This window comes from Emydura macquarii, unplaced genomic scaffold (assembly GCF_026122565.2).
Source record: "Emydura macquarii macquarii isolate MOO-44397 ecotype Brisbane River unplaced genomic scaffold, CSIRO-AGI_Emac_v2 contig_1551, whole genome shotgun sequence".
NCBI lineage: Eukaryota > Metazoa > Chordata > Testudines > Chelidae > Emydura > Emydura macquarii.
Window position 1 is genome coordinate 16,810,824 of NW_027131688.1, and position 21,593 is coordinate 16,832,416.

The 21,593-nt window shown below is 42.8% G+C and overlaps 1 protein-coding gene across 2 annotated transcripts in view; it reads left to right on the forward strand.

The window, feature by feature from the left end:
• Positions 1-4,005: 4,005 nt before the first annotated feature.
• Positions 4,006-21,593, forward strand: part of JAG2 (jagged canonical Notch ligand 2) — a 100,483-nt gene continuing 82,895 nt past the window's right edge. Inside the window, exons 1-2 of one of the 2 annotated variants that reach the window (XM_067554946.1) lie at positions 4,006-4,436; positions 5,212-5,535. In XM_067554946.1, the coding sequence (XP_067411047.1) occupies positions 4,356-4,436; positions 5,212-5,535 (405 nt within the window). In that variant the 5' untranslated portion in view covers positions 4,006-4,355. The remainder of the gene's footprint in view (positions 4,437-5,211; positions 5,536-21,593) is intronic. The other variant, XM_067554945.1, reaches the window with a different exon arrangement.

Consider the following 21,593-nt stretch of genomic DNA (forward strand, 5'->3'; position numbering starts at 1 on the left):
ACAGTGCAATGGGGTACAGTTAAAACTGTGGAGAAATGCATAAGCAGAACAAAAAGAGATGAATGGAAGTAGCTCGTCTGTCTGTTCTTTTTGAAATATGGTTATAGTTGAGAAAAAGATTTTAAAGGGGGTCATATAATTGCACATCTTCTCCCCTCTGTGTCATAGCTATTTATGTGGCCTGTTACCAGAGTATCTGATCACTTGATGATGATTACCCATGGGAAACTGAGGCAGAGAGATGAAACAACTTGCCCAAGGCAGTGAGTGACAGAGCAAGGAACTGAGACTGGGTCCCCAAAGTCCCTACACAATGCTGTAACCACTGCACCGTCCTTCCTCTCTGTATTTTCTTAGCATAGTGATAAAATACATGTATTCCTTTTCCACGGGCATATTGGCTTTAGAATGCTGACGTGGACGTTGTGTGATACCTGTGAATGATGATATACAGAAATAGAATGGCCTTAGCATTTTGTGCCTGGCCTGTTTGCTATTTTTTTTCTGCTGCTCCCCATTTCAGTGTAACCAATTCCTAGCCACCATTCTCTAATCACTAGGCAGAAAGCAGACCTTAGAAACCCCTTCCTCAGCAGACAGAGAGAAGAGGTTAAAACTAAATAACACTTTTCCCTTCCTTTTGGAACTTGCACAGAGGTGTAGCTGATGGGAAGAGCTTAGAGGATGTGGGTTAGTGAAGGTTTTTGCCTGGCAATTAAATGTAGTCAACTTAAAATATCACACTAGTACCAACTCTTGTTCCTTCCCCTTTGTTGAGAATTACCCTATGCCTTTTTCTAAAGGTGTCCATATGTCTTAAGATTTGTGCATACGCCATAGATGAAAGTGCCAAGGCTATCTTAACTAATAGACAGATGGATGCAGCTATGGTGGGGTGCACCTATTAAGAGGGGGGTCAGAGTGTAAATGAAAATGAATATTAATTTCTTCGATGTTGAGTTATTTTAATTTAGAGGGGAGAGTAGGAAATCAGGAGTAACTGGGGGGGTTGCTTCCTGAAGTCGTCAGGTGAGTAGTGATAGCTGCAGGGGTGGCTGGGTGGGTCTGGACAGCAGGATGATGGGTACCTGTAGCAGATTGTGGTGAGAGGGAAAGGTGGATGGAGCAGAAGCAGGCCTATGTGGGTATGCAGGAAAGCAGCAGCAGCAAAGGAAGAGGGGGAGGGGCAGGAGGACTTTGGTGAGTGGCTGGCCAGCTGGCACACACATCGCAGCTGCTGTTGTGTCAGCCTAGGGGAGTAGCTGCAGCTGCATACTGGCCATGAATAGTAGAGAAGTGGTGCGCTGGCCGGCTGTTGGAGGGAATGAGGAGTCAGGCTGGTTCTTTGCAAAGAAAGGAGGGCTAGCTCTGTGAAAGGTTTTCAGCACAGTGGGAGTGCTACAGCCCTTTGATTTCTGAGCTGTTTGTTCCCAGTGGTCCACTTTACTGGATCATCTGTGCTAAAAGGTTAATAATGTGAGGAGGAGTGGCAGAAAATGTTAGGACCTAAAGGTTAAGCCTCAGCAGTCTTCTATAACGTATCCATAACACACTAGTGCTCTGTACATATAGACATTGTGGTTATCAGAAGAAATCAAACCTGCTACCTTTAGCATCAAAACCACAGTCCCTTGAGCTAAAGGAGAAATCCTTGACTGTGCAACTCTTATAGCAGGCTCTTACAGTTGCTTGAGCTAGCCTCTAGAGGAGGACAGGATCACACTTCTTAGCCATCTGTTTTGTATATTATAGGCAGGGCTGGGACAGAGACAGGTTGGAAGGGACAAGGACAGAGAGGTCAAGCTTGTAGGGAATGGGCAAAATAATCCATATGCACTAGAGCCCACTCCTGTCCAGATCCCAGAAGGAAACCCAAGATTATGGAGTCCCCCCATTCCTCTGCTGTCCACAAATATCTGTGAAACTCACTGGCAAAGGGGGAGTCTCATCCCCTTCTAGTTCTGATCCGCAGAAAGGAAACAATGGTTGTCATCCTATCAGTTACTCTGTTAGCTCAAGTGGCAGAGGTCTGTGCAATGGATCTAATGGTCCCACTCAATATATTACCACGACAGAATTTCTGATTTTCAGTTCACCGTGTTAAAAACCTCAGAAATTAACAGTTTTGTATGTAAAGGAACATTAAGGTGGCAAAGTCAAGCACTCTAAGATTGCACAGGCAACCTTCACTCTGCCATTTCCTATTTTTAATTTGTGCCCCCACCTCCATGTGAATATATTATGATACAGCCTTTAATTCCAGGATCACACACTATTTTTTCCCCTGGACCCCTGCTTCATTCAGTGCACAGGAGGGACAGTGTTTAATGACTAGGCCTTATTTACTGAACACTAGTCAAACTCTGCTCTCAAGACAGTAATAATAATTTCCTTATGAGCTTTTCAATTACATTTCACTGAGTAGTTCCTAAATATTAAATCTTACCATGCCTGTGAGTATTATCCCCATTTTACAGACTGGGAGTAGAGGCACAGAGATTAAGATCAAAAGTTGCCACTCATTTTTTGGTGCCCTATGTGAGATGCCTAGAGGTTGTGATTTTTCAGAACATTTGATAACATTTCATATGTTCAAAGCACAGTTCTTATAGACCTTGGTTGCAGCTGTACGTGCTCAGCATTTCTGCAAATCAGACCCCAGCATTTCAAGTCAGGTACCCGGGAAATGAGGACCACACAATTAGTGACTACCTGTGAGAAGTGATTTACCTAGCATTACACAGGAAATCTGTGGCGCAGTCAGGGATAGAATCCAGCTCGCCAGGGCACCATTCAACAGCTTTAACAATGAGACCCTCCTTTTTCTTCCTACAACCTCTGACTCATTCACTAAACACCTTCCAACTTCTGCCTGCAACACATGAAGTAAGGCTCCTAGGGCCAGCAGCCTCCTTCTCACCAATACCCTGATTCATCCCCACAGCAGGTCCCTACAATGCACAGAATAAAGCAGGGGTCCTGGGGGAAAAGCAGTAAGTGATCCTGCAATTAAAGACTGTACCATAACACACATGCACAAGGGGGCCAAATTAAGGTTGAACAGACAACTTCAGTGCCTCTGCTGTTCTGAGATTTCTTAAACTGAAAGCAGAGTGGAATTCTAAAAAAACTCCTCCGGTGGGTTGGTTCTATTCAAAATCATGTACAAGGCAGTAAATGGGGGCAAGATTCATGTCAATTTCACTCTGCTCCTGGGGGAAAAGCTATGGGCACGAGCAGAAGCAGGGACTAGAGCCATGCAGGAGGAGGAGGACCTCAACCACGGAAGCTGTGGCGGAGCAGAAAGTGGAGGCACCCCGTTCAGCAGCTAGGAGGCTGGGAGATGAGGGGCAGAGCAGCCGGCCTTCTCCCAGCTCTCAGGAAGCCTGGCCGACATGGCATCCATCTTTCCCCTGCCGGGGGCCGGCGGGGTGTGAGCCAGACAGAGGGACAATCCGTTTTCCTTTTCATCACATGTATCCTTAGCCAAAAGTGGACGGGAAAAAAAGGGAACCCCCCAGATCCGCCTCATCCTTCCGCTTCCCAGCAGCAGGTGGGGCCAGGGAAAGGACTGGAAGGGGCCTGAGCGGTGCATTCGCCCTGGCTGCAGCCTGCCCGCTCCCTGCCCCTTTGCTCTTGGCCTCTGGCTCACGCAGGGCCGGGAAAGTTTTCCAGCGCCGGCCACGCCCGCGGCACGATCCATGCTGCGCCCCGCACCGTTCTCAACAGGCCCCGGCTGTGAGCGAGCGCGGCGGAGCCCCTAGGGCCGGCGCGGCGCACAGGTGGCCGCCGGGACACGCACGAGAGGGAGCGGGGCGCACGCCGCGGAGGGGCGCCGCGCCCGCCTGCCTGGCTGCCTGCCTTCCCTCCCTCGCGCTGCGGCTCGGAGCCGGCGCCCCCCGCGGGCTCCAGCGCTCCCATCCGTGCTCCCCCCCGCCGCCCTTTAAGAACAGGAGCAGCGCCGTGTGGCCACACCCGCCTGCTCCTGGGTTGGGCCCGTCCCCCTCATGAATATGAAGGCTGCGGCGCCGGTGACTAATGGGTAATGAAGCTGTCACTCTGGCACCTACTTGTTGGGTGTTCGCGCAGTGCGGGCGCGCAGAGAGCGAGCGGAGCTGCTTGCGGACCAGTGCGGCGGCGGCGGCGGGAGCGCTCCCGGCGGTCCGCGCTGATAGCTCATGCCCTGCAGCTCTCGGGGCGCTGGGGGAAGCTTCCCGGGCAGCAGATAACGCAGAGGCGCCTCCACCTCGTGCACGTAAAAGACCTTCGCCGTCGATGCTCCGAGCAGCGGCCGGTCCATGGCTGGTCTCCTCGCCCGTCTTTGATCAAGCCCCGTTCGGCTCGGAGCAGCAGGCATGCTGGGTTCTAGCAGGCGGCACCGGGCTCCCCTGGCAGCAACACTGAGCCTGGGGCTGCTCCTAACTTTGTGGGTGCAGGTAAGAGATGGGGGGTTGCAAATGTGCTGGGGGGCTGGAGCAGAAGGCTTGCCTCTCTGGAGTGCACACACCTCTCCCACCAAATGGGGTGCGGTGTAGGGGAGGGGGGCCCTGCATTTAATTTCGTAGGCAGAGGTAACTGCCTTTGAGGCATTGTCCCTTTTTGGGGCATGGTTTGTAGATCTCAAACCTAAAGCCCTGATCTCATTGTGGGGGTTGCCATGGCTTCTCTCTGTCTCCGTAGCCTTTCAATCAGTCTCCTGTTCATGCCATTAGATCCGTGGGTTTAAGGGGGAGGGGGGGAAGGAAATCAATATGCTGTGTTAGAAGAACATATAAAACTTGCAGCTACATTTCCTTCACGCCCATTCGTTTTAAGTGACTCAGTATGAAAACGAAGGTTGCCATTTGCAGAAATCATCATTGCTGTTGCATTTTAGGGTGCTCATTTCTGCACACGTCTCTTCATACCTTTATCAAAAATTTATTCAGTCTTGAGGGAGTTTACCCTGTGTGGCTATATCACTTGCAGGGGAATATTTATGTACAGTATTTTTGCAGTGCTGTTACCCGTGTAGTTTTTTTTTAATTGCTGCAGTAACATCTATACAGTTGATCTAGTTGTATTATTTTATAGTAAATAGAGTTCTAATAGCAAAACGTTTTGCTGGAAGGCTTGGGAGGAAACCCTGTAGTAGCTGGTTGCAAACTTCTATGCACTTTCCCGAGACGCTATAGTAATGAGGTTGACTCCCCTTTTGATTTTTATTTTTAGGTGTCCCAATCCACGGGCTATTTCGAGCTGCAGCTTAACGCGGTGAAGAATGTAAACGGAGAATTGTTGAATGGGGAATGTTGTGATGGCATGAAAAGTCCCCAGAACCTGAACTGTACCCGGGATGAATGTGATACTTATGTGAAAGTCTGTTTAAAGGAATATCAGGCCAAGATCACTCCCATTGGACCATGCAACTACGGATCCGGATCTACCCCAGTTCTCGGTGGAAATACTTTTTATTTGAACAGCAACAAATATTCTCATCAGGGCAAAACTCATGACGTGGGCAGGATTGTTATACCTTTTCAGTTTGCATGGCCGGTAGGTTGACTCTCATCCCTTATCTATAACGTTTTCATTTCCTAAATTAAAGCAAAATCTTGTTCTGTGCATTGAATTTGCTGGAAGGAGTAAACTAGGAAATGTCTTTTTTTTTGTTCTTCTGATGGATGCAAGTGAATGACTAAGTAGTTATGACCTCCCCATGTCCGTTGCTCCGCTTTCTAATTTGAGTTGCCTTTTTCCTTCCACCCTGCGCTGCAATCCCTTTACTGAAGGGAGCGTGTACAGCCCCTTTGCTTGTAGAGGTTAGAGGAGGTATGGAAGATGATGGTTGGCAGGTTTAATATTAACGTTTGCTGGTTGCATGGACATTTGCAAAGCTGGGTTTCCCCCCTCTTTTACCAGCAACGATCCCATTTGTCTTGCAGATGGGGGTCTCTGGGGTGGGGGAGCTGTATAAACTCCTGATAGGGAGGCAATCGAGAAACCCTTGCATCAGGCTGCAGCCAATTGACTCGGGGGCATTTGTGATAGTAGTAGATATTAAGCACAGGCTGCCGTGTAATAATAAAATAAACATAAAACGAAAACTAATCCCAGAAGTATCTACAGAGGGGCGTGTCCGTCTTCCAGGAGCAGCTGGGGAATCAGTTGCGTGACAGCGCCTGCTTTCGCAGGTTCCAGGTGTGGGCACTAAGTCTATGCAAAAGCCATTCGTCTCTGCATAGAAGGTGTGTTGGTTTGGCTCCAAGTCCTGCAGCTTTGCAGAGTGGGAGCCTCCCCTGTGCGGGGAGCAGGCAAGGTGCCGCCGGTTTACAGTTAATGGGGCATTCATTGAAGGGAGCCTCCCGACAGGGGGCGCCTGCACCACGGTGAGCTTGGGTGTGTGGGTAGGCGAGGCTTGGCCTCAGGCTATAGGGAGTAAGTGGAGAGCGCGTGCGGCGGCTCGCGAAGGGCGCGAGCTGCTCGGCTTCTGGAACCAGACCGGCCCTAGGGGGGGCGGGAAGAAGCTGCTGGCTGGCGCGCGCCTTGGGCGGCCGTTGGAGCAGGAGTGGGAGGGGCCGGGGATAGGAGGAGGGGGAAACCATTGGCCTGGCAGGCGCGGCGGGGGTGCGCTGCGCCTGGAGCCCCCGGGGGCTCCTGCACTAGCTCCACCCACCAGCGGAGGCGGGGCCCTCATCGCCCTGGCCAGAGGCCGGGCCCTGGAGTTGGTCGGGCCGGGTGTGTCACACGCCGGCAACAGCAGCCTCGGGGCCGGTGGCGGGGCACTGCGCTACCTGCCTCCTCTCGTCCCCGCCTGCCTGCCTGCCGGGGGCTTGGCGGGGGCTGCCCTCGGTCCCAGGCATCCTGCTGGGGATGCTGCAGCCATGAGTGACGCTGACATGGGGGGGCTGGGAAACCCTGCGGGCCCCCCCCCCCCCGTGTGAGTGCCCGTCATGGAAGCAGGGGAGACGCCATCCTGGGATGGGGGAGGGGAAATAGGGGTGCTGGTGTCATGTGGCGGGTTCGGGAGAGGCTGTGAGCAGGGAGCCCATTGCAGCCCCCCAGGTGTGGTCCTGCAGGGGCTGCTCCGCCGCTGTCACGGGCAGCTTTGCGGTTGAGCTGGGGGGAGGGGGGTGGCTAGTTCCTGTAGTCCGGAGGGCTGGGGACTGGTCGAGGCAGGGTGTCCTAGTTAGGATAGGAGCCTGCAATGGAGCCTGAAACTTAGCTATGGCAGTTCTTGGGGCCCCGTCCATGCTTGCCCGGGCTGTGCAAACTTTGCACAGATCTTCCTCCTGCTTCTCGAAATGTTTGATCAAGAAGCTAAAGTTAAAGACTGTGTTCATGGTTTAAAAAAAAAAAAAAAAAGTCCCGCAACATTTAAATCCTCCAAACAGCTCACACCTCAAATAGGAGAGAGGTAGCTGGTCAATTTTAAACAGGCTTTTTGCTATAAAAGGAAGAGGCGATACTTCAGATTAGAAAGATACTTAAGCTTTATAGTGTTAAATCCGTATGAAGAACTTTGGAGTGCATACAAGCTCTTACATGTTGATCTCTATGCGCAAAGTGGCTTCATTACTCCTAGCCAAGTTAGAGCATGGCCAATAATGCAACTCTTAATTCTGTCCTTGTCTTCTATTGAATTATAAGTCTCTCTGCTGATGGAGTATGGTAAATACTATATATAAATGGGATACTTAGGACCACTCTGTAAAGCTAGCAGAAATGTGACCAAGAAATAAATAAATATTCTTCCCTTCTTTAAAAAGTCAGCTGTGAAATACAGGGGAGGTGAAATCATAGACTTGACTTTGAGGGAGCTAATTGAGCAACATTAGCATCTGAAAACATTTTATACTTGATGTGCATGAGGAAGTAGAGGTAATTTAGCTAATCATTTTATTGTGCCAGTTTCTAATACTGCTACTCGAAACTGGCAGAGAATTGGGTAATCCTTACAATACAGGTTCCTGAGCTCAGTCCTCTTCTGTTTGCTGTCAGAATAAGTACAGTTCTATCTTGCAGCTGCCATAAACTATATTCCTGTATACTGACTGAGTCCTAAAATTTAACAGCCCTTTCTACTGCAGGCAAAGTTAATACAGTACCTCCAGGACCCGAGTAATATCTGTCAACCATCAAATCCTTTACACCACTACCCACAGCATTTTATGGAAGCATTGAAATTGAAACACGTGGTGTCTCACTTTCACTGTCTTTGCAGCTGTTGCAAAGCAACCTGTAATTTATTTAAACAGTTCAACCTGTCACAAAATGCAGTTTGGTGGGTGGCTTGCATTTTGAGTTTGGAAGGAATAAAGTCCTGTCCCTGCCCACCCTTAATTCTAAAAATAACTAGATTATCTGTACTACAGCTTTAAAAACTACCCGAGCTTCTTTATACATTGCATTTAAACTTGTATATTGTAGGCGCCTCGTGAGTCTCAATCTTTAAAAGGATGATCATGGGAATGCCAGATTTCTGTGATAAAAATTATACAATAAGGCATATAATGAACATAAGTTAATTAAAAGATTTCCCAGTTCATGTAAGACATTTTAAAAATTTTAATATGTATGCTAGAAACAGTAGCTTAACATAAACATTTTTGGAGCTGAATTGTGCTCATTGGTGAGTAGTTCCTAAAGTCAACTTCTCAAAATCTTAAAACTCTCCCATTTTCAAAACATGTCATTGTGTAAACTCTCCATATTGGTATACCTCTCACTTGCTGTACTCTTGTCAGGAGGCTAGTTTTTGTCACAGCACATACACACATCAGTAATGAGAGTAATGGCACTTACTGATCAAGTTGGAGGAGATGCCACTAAAGAGGGCAAGAAAGCATATCACTAACTTGCATAAAATGTATTTGGCTTGGCATCTACTGTCACCCAGGAACTTGAAGTCTAAAATGTCTTGTATAAACTGGAAATTTATATAAACCTTTGTGGCTAAAATATCACTTACAGAAAACCAAAATTATGTGGACTTCTTACTGGCCAGCATATTACTGTCCACTAATTGAAGCCTTGCTTGCTTATTTAAGGATACTCTGTTTTTAGCTTATTAATATTGGTTAGAACAAATTGAACCTGGAGGAAAACTTGTCTCCAATATTCTTCCCTCTGTGTAATCCCTTAATGTCACAAATTAACAATTGGCTCTAAAGGAAATGTTTGTTTATAACTGTTAATAAAAAAACACCTTTCTCAGCTGTTAAGAAAGATACCTTATTACAACACAACATACTACTTTTCAATTAATTTGCATATTTCAACACCCTCTCTTTTAAAAGAGACTGCCGCCTTTAGAGTAGTCTGAGGTATGACCGTTCTGTTCTCTAAAGCTGAAACACCTGATCAGTGATGCGTACAAGGTAACATGAAATGTCAGTTATTCTGCTCATTCCCTGTTTCCTGTTACTTTTTTTTAACCTTTCTAGTCTGATCTCCTATTTTCAAAAGGTGGCTGGGATACTGCCAAAAAGTTCTTAAAATTGCTACCTTGGGATATAAGTTATACAGTAATTTGGCAGTAGGAGAAGTTGAGGAACAGCTAGAACAATACAGCTGTCTTCTTCACCCACCCACCTCAACGGTCCCCACCCTACTGCACTAAAATTTGAAACGCTTAACATGTAAAAAGAGATTATCAATAAACAAATCTAACTTCATAAAATAAAAGTACATCTCAAGTTGTGACCTACATAAAATGTTATAATTGAAATATTAAAGATTCATAAATATAAACTGCGAAGATGGCTATAATTGCTTCTTCTAAACTTCTAAGTATAGAAGTTTCAACACCTGACAAATACTACTCCTGAAAACAGACTTCATTGTGAGGCTTGTTGACAATCAAAACTCTTGTATCATGAATACATTTGGAATGTTTCTGTACGCAGACTTTCAGCTTTTATATTAACTGAGACTTTCAAAAGCTCACATTCCAACAACTTTTAAAGTGGTAGGTTCTTTGCCCAATGTGTTGCATTAATTTACATTACTGGGAACTGTCTGCATCAAGAGGTCATGAGAAATTTCAGATTTAGTGTTGCATCTAATGTCTTGCTTCAGAACATGCTCTTCCTAAATTGATTGATTCTGGAATAAGTTTGCCATGGCAACTGCTAAGTGTTGAGGTAGCTTTCAGATTTTCTGAAATAGATACTATTTATCTGGGACTATCGAACATTTTGTGGAGATTCAGGAATAAAATCATTTAGATTATTTTGTAAGTTTTTGTCCTGCGCTTTCACTAATTTTAAAAATTGGTTCAGTGTCTTCATCAGGAGAGAAACGTTAAAAGATGTTATACATGAATGAGGCCATCTCAGCCCAGCCTTTTTAATAACTGTTTGTTTGGGAGAGTGTTGGCTAATGATTAGAGCACAAGACTGGGAGTTCTTTTAACTCAGTGTTTGTAAGGAACTCCTGAGTTGGAAGACACTGAGTATTTTGATTACTTTTATCCAAGGCTGCGTTCTTGCTTTGCCAACTCAAGAGGGGCTTTCTTTTCTCTTTCTCCCCCTACTCCACCTGTTGGGGGCTTACTTGTGTCTGCTCTGTAAGGATCAGCTGATTCTGTCTCCAAAATCCTAAAAGACTCTGCTACCACCTCCCTTCTCCTTGTGTTATACAACCTGTGTTTATCTGAAACACTCAAAGTAACTAACCAAGAGTGAGTCCTGAGTGGTCAGGTTTTCTTCGATTTAATTTGTTACCTCCAGGAACCTCCCAGCAGATAGTGTGCCCTATGCTTTGGAATGTGTCCAGGATTTCCATAAGTGTTCCAGCTTTTCTTATCTAGCCTGTAAGTATCCTTCTCAGTCTCCAAAGTTTTGTAGTACTGAGGGGAGCTTTCAGGTATTGGATCCTAAATACCTAAAAAATTAAGTTCTCAGGTAGTAGGGATGGGTGCAATATAATAAGCACATTATATGAACTAGGCAACTATAATGGGAGACTAATATGAAAAATGAAATAGATGGTAGTTAAAACAATTTGACTGCAGCTTTTTTAATGGAAGTCTCTGCTGAGAATACATTTCCCTGTAAACTCTTAGGGCTTGTCTATATGAACATTCAGTTTGTGGCAAGTCAGGGTGTAAATCTACTCTGTGCTAGCCTGCCGTGCAGTAAGTGTCTATGTGGACGCGACTGCCCCACACTAAAAGTTCCCTAGTGCACTTCATTCTACTCTTGATTCAAAGTGGCATAGATCAAAATGCAGTGAGGAACTTCTAGTGTGCAGCAGCAGCATTCACATGGACACTTAATGTGAGGTAGATTTACATCCCACCTTGCCACAAAGTAGGTACAGGTTTGTATAGGCAAGCCCTTGGGTTAATCATCTTTCAAATGAAATATTTCCTCTTAATTAGTGTCCTTTTTTGGCACTTTGGCTAGGCAATTTGAGAACATTCTAGTAGCATTGTAATAACTATCATAGAAAACTTTATGATTCTAAAAGGGCATACTCAGTGCTAATAGCTGAAAATGACACCTCCAGAGAATCCTCTTATGATGGATGTTCACCAGAAACCATCTCCTTGCCTGCTATGCATGCAGAGGACTGGGACATACAAGATAATCTTGTATCTTGACCGTTTCCTATGGGTTAGTGGATAAGTGAGTTTGGATAAATTTCCAGCTTCTTAGTACTTGTCTTCACAGATCTAACTCCTAGGATTGTGTGTGTGTGTAATGAGGGACTATTTCATGTAAACAGTATCCCATCAATATTAGATTAGAGAGCGTTTGAGTTAAATCTTGCATGTTCAGTGTAGATAATACAGTTACCGATTTAGGATCTAATTTTTCCGGTATGCTAAGCATTGGCTTCTCCACTTGGTTTCAATGGCAGTTGCAGGTGCCACTTTTTTTTTTTTTTTTTTTTTTAAAGGGAGTAGGTGGAGCATGGGGAGAAAAGCTTTGTTACCAGCGTGCTGTATGTGCCAACAACTACTATTGCAGACAGTCTGAAGAGTTAATAAGTTTCATGTATCTAAAGAAAAGTCTGCTTTTCCAAATTTCAGTGGAAAGATGACCCTTGATGTCCTCTGTGTATCTCAGATGTTGTAACTGAACCTAGAATTTCTTGTAAAGATATTTTGCATTGCAAAGAGATTAGTGGCCTGCCACCTGTTGTTACATTTTTTTACTCCTTTTTTCCTTCATATACCCTTAAGAGTACTTTGAATAACTCTTCAGATAGTAGTAATATAAGGACAGTTTAAACTTAGTCCTGCCTCAGTACAGGGGGCTGGACTAGATGGTTTCTTCCAGTTTTACATTTCTATGGTTCTATAATCTGTGCCTCTGAAAGCTTATTTAACTCTAACATTTAAAACTTTTTTGACACACCACTGTTTTACTAAAATTCTGTTCTTTAGGGATCGTGAAGTTTAATGTAGACAATGTGCAAGCTTTAGTGTTTTAGACATGAAAGAAATTCTGATTCCCAGGTACCAGTTTATATATATAATATATACACATACACACATACACCTCTGTCCAAGGTTTTGTAGTCTCCCTTTCAGAAGGCACTCCAGGCAATGCATCAATGAGATCATTACACTTTTATTGCAGCACACTTGACATATTCATTAATCCTTTACTTTAATATATAGTCCATCTTCAGTCAAAAAATCATATATATACTAAACAAAATAAACCTGGGGTAAAGGGTTGGGGAGGAGGAGGTTCTTGCCTGTCACAATTTATTATAGTACTGTAGATGCTCCGTAGCATTTCCACTTATAATGCTGTCTTGAACGGTTTTTCACTTATGAAATGTGAAGTCCCTCTGGCTATGTCTATAGCATGCAAAAAGTGCTTTTACCAGGAAATAACTAAAAGGGTGTAAAAACTGAGCATAGACAGGGCAAGTTATAGTTTTACCTCAACCAACTTTATTTTAAAATAAAGTTGGTTAATTGTGAATACATTCAGCACTGTCCTTGATCTGCTAGTCTGACCTCCTCCTCTATAGTACAGGCCAGAGAACTTCTCCAAAATAATTCCAGGGCATATATTTTAGAAACAACATACTGTCTTGATTTAAAACTTGTTTGTGATGGAGAGTCCACCATGATCCCTGCTAAATTGTTCCAGTGACTAATTACTCTGATTATATAGTGCCTTTCTTCCCAAAGTACAAACACTTAGCCCCTAGTCTCAGTGGCTTTCGCTTGGCAGTTCATCCAGATAAACTGTGGGAAAGACAATGGGTTATTTCAGCAGTCAGGATTTCAGTTGTTCACTATATGCATTTTCCTTCATTTCATTTAGCCAAGAGCTTTCCAGATATCTGTTATTAGAAAGAACTCTCTGCTGACATATGTAGTGAGCGTGGATAAAACTACTATTTGTTGTCTAATAGCAGTTAGAATCTTCTATTATGAAAGGGGCATGGCATTTCAAAGTTAAATGACAATCTTGGCCTTACTTGATTAGAGCTTATAGAGGTTGCTAAGAAACAGACTAATAGTCCTTGAGTAACCAATTATATGCCCCTTGGATAGATGCACAGGTGCTTGCTTTCTGAAGTAACTTTTTTTTTAAACCTGGGATAAGACTGGAGTATTAAGCAAACTGCCATCTATTTACAGCCCGCTTCTTAAGTTCTAAAGTTTATATATTCTAAAAAATTGTCCCTTGATGAAGATCTTCTCTGGTGTGTTTTTATTTCCTGTATTATTCTTTGGACTAATACTGTATTTGGCATTCATGTGTATATTTTTTATAAAGGGGAATCTTTTTCTTACCCTACTTTTATTCCTCTCCGAATAGGCATCTCTGTTAGTCTCTAACATGCTTTTTGCTTTATAGGACACTAGAAATTGTTTCAGAGCCCTATCTCAGGTTAAAATTAGATAAATATGAAATTTAAATTTCCTGTTCTTCAGCAAGCTGAAGTTAGTGTACTATATTGATGCATTACCTTAGTGATAGCTTGTTGGTAACATTAGCTCCCCCCACCATTCTCCTGAGTGGCCTTGTGAGACAGTGGCAACATCTTAAGCACAGTGCTTGCAAGTGCAAGTGAGTTGACAGCCATTTAAAATGTCTAGAACAAGTATTTTCTCAACTTTAATTCTTATTTCTATGTAGATATATGATTTTGAGTTGCACTGCTATACTGAAACTGTTGAACACAAGATTGACCTTCCAGAAACTTTGTCTAAAACTAGAATCATGCACCTCTCCTTCAGGAAAAAGAGCTAAAATCTGTAGTTGAGGAGTCCTTCAAAAAGCTTCACTGACTCTGGGTCTGTGTACCTCTTTTCAAACTTATTATTAAATAGCTGGGTTATGAGAGTCTTTTCTTGGACGAGGTCAAAAGAAATCTGTGCAGAATACAGTTATGGTTACTGCCATTTTGGTAGCTCTTCTAGTGCCACCCATCATCCCCTTCAGTAACTTATGGTGGTAATTCTTGCATCTGGTCATTGTGTGTAACTCACCTTTGAAATAAATTGATAAAGGTCAAGGGAAACATTGTCATTGTTCTGAAGAATTTCCAGGATGAAATGTCTCTTTAGAAATGTGCTTAACAGCACTGTTCACGTTGTATTTTTCATAAAAGAAGCCAAACTACCTCCATTGTTGATCAGAACATCTTGCCAGGTACTACTTGTATTTTTACATTTTGAATATTACCTAGTGTCCGCTTATTTTGATTCTTCATATTTTTTAAAGTATCTGATTAAAATCTGCCCCACACTGGTAGTAATGAGTTTGTCCAATGCAAGTGTTCTTAGGGATTAATTGCAACTTGGAGGATGAACTTTGTCTTGCTGGGATTTCAATCCATAGTGTCTTTGCTCACATGGTCTTATTCCTTTTGGATTTTTAACCCTTGAATATGAACACTGCATATGTAAAGGAATCATGTAACTAATGTGGATATTTGGTTATCCAAATCTCCATTAACAGACTAATTTCTAGGTCCTTTGATAGTCCATAGTGCTTCCACAGCATTACCTTTAACTTGAAAGGAAGATTCAAATATTAAAGATCAAAAGTACAGTTTCAGTTAGAAAAGTAAACATATTCCTTCTCAAAGAAGCAACAAATAGCTTTTCTAGTATGAAATGCAGGCTGACTATAGAAATAACGTTACTGTTCCAAAATTCATTATAAAGTCTGCTAAGGGCTTATATTATATCCATTATTTAAGAAAAATGTCGTGTGTGTCCAGTAGAATGTATACATGGATTAGAGTACTGGACTTCTATTTTCCAGGATGAAACTGTAGGAGCCTTGCCTTTGGCTCTTAAAGGGAGAAAGTACCTTGCAGAAGTGAACAGTGCTTCCTTTGGCTGACTTGCATTGACTAGACATGGAGGCCTTGTCTACACTAGCACTTATGCTGGCAAAACTGTTGTTGCTTAGGGGTGTGGAAAAAAACATCCCCCTGAGCTACATAAATTTTGCTGGCATAAGTGCTTGTGTGGACAGCACCGTGTTGACAGGAGACGGCTTTATTATAACGGCAGAAGAGCTCTCTCCTGTCAACATAACGTGGCTACACAAGTGCTCTTTTAGTGGCACAGTGGAATATTTTGAAAAACTACTTGAAAAGCTCTGAATTGGCTCATGAATATTCATGAGCCATTTGGAGACTATATGGTGATGTGCCTCAAATAATTAGAGGTATCGAGGTGTGCCACTGCAGAGAGAAGTTTGGGAACCATTGATGTGGGATATCAAAGGAAAGCTGGCGTGTCACCGGTTTGGAATATTGCTGTAAAATTTGCATACTGCCCCTATGTAAGGGGTTGTGTATATATAATGGAAATATGTACTTATAGTTTGTATCAAGGTGTTAATCCCCAGCAGAGGTGAAAAAAATGGTTTTCTGCCAGACCAGAGAGATTTATCTGTTGCAGTGTAAATTGAGTATTGTCTCACTTGCAGTCATCAGACTGAGCTACATGCAGATAAAGGATTGTGAGATTTAACAGAAAGAGAAGAACAGCAGGGAGAAAAGAGCTTTAACTGAGGGTGCACGTCAGTGGTTTACTGGACTGTAACTGGGGGATAAGGAAAGCACCCTGTTATCCTGCACTTAAGAAGTAAATGGACAGCATGTTTACATACATAAAAATGGAATCACAATCAGCCTTGGTTGGAAACATTGCAAAAGGCTAGGGGGAGAGAGGACTGTTCTAGACAGGAGGTTTAAGACTAAGTTTAGTCTTTAGAAAGCATGCATTGATTTTGTTTTATATGTATCCCTTCTGTTTCCATTATCTTTACTCATTCTCTTACATCTTGATCTTTGATAAACTTGTAGTTGCTTTCACTATAAATATCTCAGCGCTGTGGTTTTTATGCAACGAGCTGATTCTGAGTTGACTTCATCAAGCTGGTATGTACATGGTTCCCATTCGAGGCAGCAAACCTGATTAATGTTCATTGAATAAGGAGCTGGACGCTATAGGGGAATGCTTTAATGGGCCTTTGGGACTGAGGTTCACCTATTGTTAATCTACAAGGCAAAGTAAGGCTGGCATAGACCAGAGGAGATTGTTTGAGTGACTAGCAGACTGGAGGTGTCAGGGAGCTGACACCCAGTTAAGCACAAGCTAGTCTCCCTTTCACTGCAGGCAGGAGGGTAACAAGGTGAGTCACAGACCTGGGCATCCAGAAACCATTACCATACTTACCTAGTGCCTTTTGTTTCATGCTTTCAAAGTTTTATATTTCACACTGCACAGATGTGCTATGAAGTAAGGACATATTATCCCTTTATTACAGATAGGAAAATGGGGTGCTAAATGACTTGCCTAAGGCTATAAGAGTTAGTGGCAGAAACTTTTGGAAGAGAAACTGGCTCTCTTGACTCAAATGCCTGTGCTTTAACCATTAGGTCCTGCTGTCCCTCATGAGACCTACCAGCCAAAGTATCATGCATTGTGATTATCATAGTTAAGATATTCAAAAGCTTGCTAATTCTACAAAATCAAGTATCCCAAGCTTGCTAAGAAATGTGGATTGAGCATCTATAAATAAGGAAGCCATAATGAACTGGACACTTACAGCTTTTAAAAAACAAAACAAACAAAAAACCTAACTTTTTTGTTTGTTTTCTAAGTAGTTGCGTGTTTTGTTGTTACCAGTTGTGATCAATGCTGTGCTAGGAGTTCTTGAGAATAGCTTTTAAGTTATGGGACTAGATTTAAAATACCAAAGTTAGGCTCCATAATTAGTGATGAAGAACTGTTTTAAGTGGCTTCATTCCAGTTCTTCATGGTCACATGGCCATATCACAGAGGCAGTAGCAATTGTCACCTTTTGGGGAACTAGCTAGAGGCCAAAGATTGAATGAACAGGGAAACTTGCTGAGCTATTCGCCCCCTTCAAAATAGGGCTGATTCATATTGCTATCGTTTCAGTTTTTGAACTGCCTACATATGGACATGTCCTGTATTGCAAGCGTGAAATGGATGAATGTTACATCTTTTTGCAGAAGGCAATAGGTTCTAATTAAAATCCGGTCTTGTCTTGCTGGCTGTGTATGTAGAATGAGGCTTTGTTAAAAGCATGCATCTAACTCTGCTTAATATTTGTAAGACCCTACTTAACTTACGATATTGCAGATTCTGCAATATTAGGCTTCCATCACAATTTTGACAGTGGGAGATCCCAACAGCTGGAGCCCCCGCTCTCAGCTCTGCGGCTGACAGCGGAAAATTGCAGAAAAGTAATAATGGACTTTATTGCCGCAAATAATAAGGTCCATTATTACTTTTCTGCAATTTTCCATGGCTTGTCTGTAACTCAGCCACAATTTTTTAACAATCCTTCCGCAATTTAAGTAGGGCCTTAAATATTTGCTAATTACTCAAATTTTTAGACAACACTGCTACGACATTTGACTTTAGAGTATTAAAATCACTAAGGATTAAAAATAACTCGCTCTATTGCAAAAATGTTTGCCACACATTGGAGAAACTATAAGACATACATAATCAAAATAAACTTTATCTTTTAGTATACACAGTAGCAATACAAAATACAACGTATGCAGGTGCTCTTTGTTTAGAATAGTAATTAAAGTACATTATTACATGGCTAGTTTAATTCCCTTTTGACGTGAAGTTGAAATTATAATGATGCACAGCTTGAAACACCCAGAGGACATGGTAATATCCATGCCACATGGAGTGTAGGGGGGAGGGGATGAACAGTATTAATTACTAGTTCATCTTTGAATTCTAAATATTGGCATAAAATAATTATGTAAACCATGAATAGCTCTTCATGGTCATTACATACACTTTTAAAGAGATAATCTAGCTTCATTTTCATCAGCATAAGAAGAGAATGCAAAGGGATATTTCCTTGTAATTGATATGTTTTCGATGAACTCTATCTAAACGTAAAGTAACTTTTGATAAATAAATAGAAGGTAGATGACACTGCATGCCCAAAACAGCTCAAAAGAGTGGTGGTAAGACTGAAAGTTTTTGAATATTGAAATATTTGATTAAAAATGGTGTTAAGCCTGCACTTACCTGTCTGCAGTGCAGTCTTGCGTGGACACTTGTTTTGCAGGTTTTCTAACTTCATAGATGCTTTATTGTATACTTTCGCTATTGGAGCACTGCATGTGAATTCCTGGAAGTGGCTTGAAGCTCGTTTCAAGCAACTGGCATGGAAAGCACTAAATCTTAAATAAGTGTTTAGTCATGAAAGCATCTGGGATGGAAGTAGAGAAGGAAATTGCTCTAGTCTAGAAATATGACCAGGGAAAAAGTATGTCCGTTGTACTTCATCCATTATGTGTCTCCTCTGAAGATTGTATCCTCTTCAGAAAACTAGTGGAAGGAGAAATTTTTGGCTGTCTGAAATCAAAGTTCAAAGTAGCTAAAAAGATACTAGCATAAACTATTTAAAAATGTTTTCTGTTGAAGTGGTGACTTTGGTTTCGTAAACAAATTAACTTTTTACCATGATTAACATGGTATAAATAATATAAACATATAAATAAAAAAATTGCTTCCTCTTTGAATAGTAAGGGGAACATAAAGATGAACTTCCCTGGGGAACTTTGTGACAACTTTAAAAAAAGCAGATGGGATTAATTTCACTTTATTGTGCTCTCTTCCCACGACTTCAAAAGTGCTAAAGAAGAGGAGCGAAATTGAGGGAGAGTCATTCACTTGGGAGTCTCTTCCAGTTTTTCCATTTTATGAATGTGACTAAGCCTATTGATGAATCCCAGTTCAAAGTACTAACTTTTTATTTGTAAATATAAGTTAAGTTTGAGGAAAAGAGGATGTTAACGCTTGTATGGTTGTAGTCTACATAAATACTAAAATAATAGTGTTTGATGTTTGCAATTCATGGGACCATCAGGTTTGTTTTCAACAATTTATGATGGCATTTTTAATATTGGTCTGCTTCCTTTCTCAGGTGTAAAAGGAAAGCTTTGTTGAATCTACTCATTCTCTCAATTTTTGCTTAAAATAAAAAAGCCGTAGTTTGAGACTCGCAGCTAACTTGCTGTCAGCTATTTACTATGTTGCCAAAACATTTACGTATTCAAACCTGTCATCAAAGATTGTACTTAAGGATGTTAGTGAAATAGTCATGTTTCTGTATATCCTCTTACAATCATAGAAGATTAGCATTGGAAGGGACCTCAGGAGGTCATCTAGTCCAACCTCCTGCTCAAAGCAGGACCAACCCCAACTAAATCATCCCAGCCAGGGCTTTGTCAAGCAACACCTTAAAAACCTCTAAGGATGGAGACTCCACCACCTCTCTAGTGTGGTGCATCTAGTGTGGTGCATTCCAGTGCTTCACCATCCTCCTAGTGAGAAAGATTTTCCTAATGTTCAGCCTAGACCTCCCCCACTGCAACTTGAGACCATTGCTCCTTGTTCTGTCATCTGCCACCACTGAGAACAGCTTAGCTCCATCGTCCCTGGAACTCCCTTTCAGGTAAATACTACTGTGAAATCCCCCTCATTCTTCTCTTCTGCAGACTAAACAAGCCTAGTTCCCTCAGTGTCTCCTCATAAATAATGTGCTCCAGCCCCCTAATCACTTTTGTTGCCCTCTGCTGGGCTCTCTCTAATTCGTCCATATCCTTCTTATAGTGTGGAGATGAAAAGTGGACACAGTACTCCAAATGTGGCCTCACCATGCCGAATAGAGGGAAATAATTACTTCTCTCTATCTGCTGGCAGTGCTCTTACTAATGCAGCCCAATATGCTATTAGCCTTCTTGGCAATAAGGGCACACTGTTGACTCATCTCCAGCTTCTTCTCCACTATAACCCCCTGGTCCTTTTTTTGCAGATTTGCTGCCTAGACAGTCGGTCCCCAGTCTGTAGCAGTGCATGGGATTCTTCCGTCCAAAGTGCAGCATCCTGCACTTTTCCTTGTTGAATCTCATAAGACTTTTTTTTTTTTGGCCCAGTCCTCCAATTTGTGTAGGTCACCGTGTATGCTATCCCCACTCTGCAGGGTATCTACCACTCCCTCCAGCTTAGTGTCACCTGCAAACTTGCCAAGGGTGCAATCCACTCCATCCTCCAGATCGTTAATGAAGATGTTGAACAAAACTGGCCCCAGCACCGACCCCAGGGCACGCTGCTTGTTACCAGCTGCCAACTAGACATTGAGCTGTTGATCACTACCCATTGAGCCCAATGATCTAGTCAGCTTTCTGTCCATCTTATAGTCCATTCATCCAACCCATACTTCTTTAACTTGCTGATAAGAATACTGTGGGAGACCATATCAAAAGCTTTTGCTAAAGTCAAGGTATATCACGTCCACTGCTTTCCCCACGTCCACAGAGCCAGTCATCTCATCATAGAAGGCAATCAGGTTGTCCAGGCATGACTTGCCCTTGGTGAATCCATGCTGACTATTCCTAATCACTTTCCTCTTTTTTCCAAGTGCCTCAAAATGGATTCCTTGAGGACTTGCTTCAAGATTTTTCGAGGACTGAAATGAGGCTGACTGGTCTGTAGTTTCCCAGATCCTCCTTGTTTCCTTTTTTGAAGATGGACACTATATTTGCCTTTTTCCAATCATCTGAGCCTCCCCCAGTCTACACGAGTTTCCAAAGATAATGGCCGATGGCTCTACAATCACATCAGCAAACTCCCTCAACACCCTGAGATGCATTGCATCCACTCCATGGACTTGTTTATGTCCAGCCTTTCTAAATAGTCCTAAACCTGTTCTTTCAGCACTGAGGGCTGCTCACCTTCTCCCCATTCTGTGCTGACCTACTGCAGTAGTCTGGGAGCTGACCTTGTTTGTGAGGACAGAGGCAAAAAAAGCATTGAGTACTTCAGCTTTCTCCACATCATCTGTCACTCCTCCATTCTGTAAGGGGCCCACACTTTCCCTGACCAGCGCCTTTTTGCTAACATACTTGTAGAAACTCTTCTTGTTACTTTTTATGTCCCTTGCTAACTGCAACTCCAATTGTGCTTTGGCCTTCCCAATTTCACTGCTGTATGCTCGAGCAGTATTTTTGTACTCCTCCCTAGTCCTCTGACCAAACTTCCACTTCTGTAAGCTTCCTTTTTGTGTTTAAGCTCACCAAACACTTTTTTTTTTTTTTTTTTTAAGCCA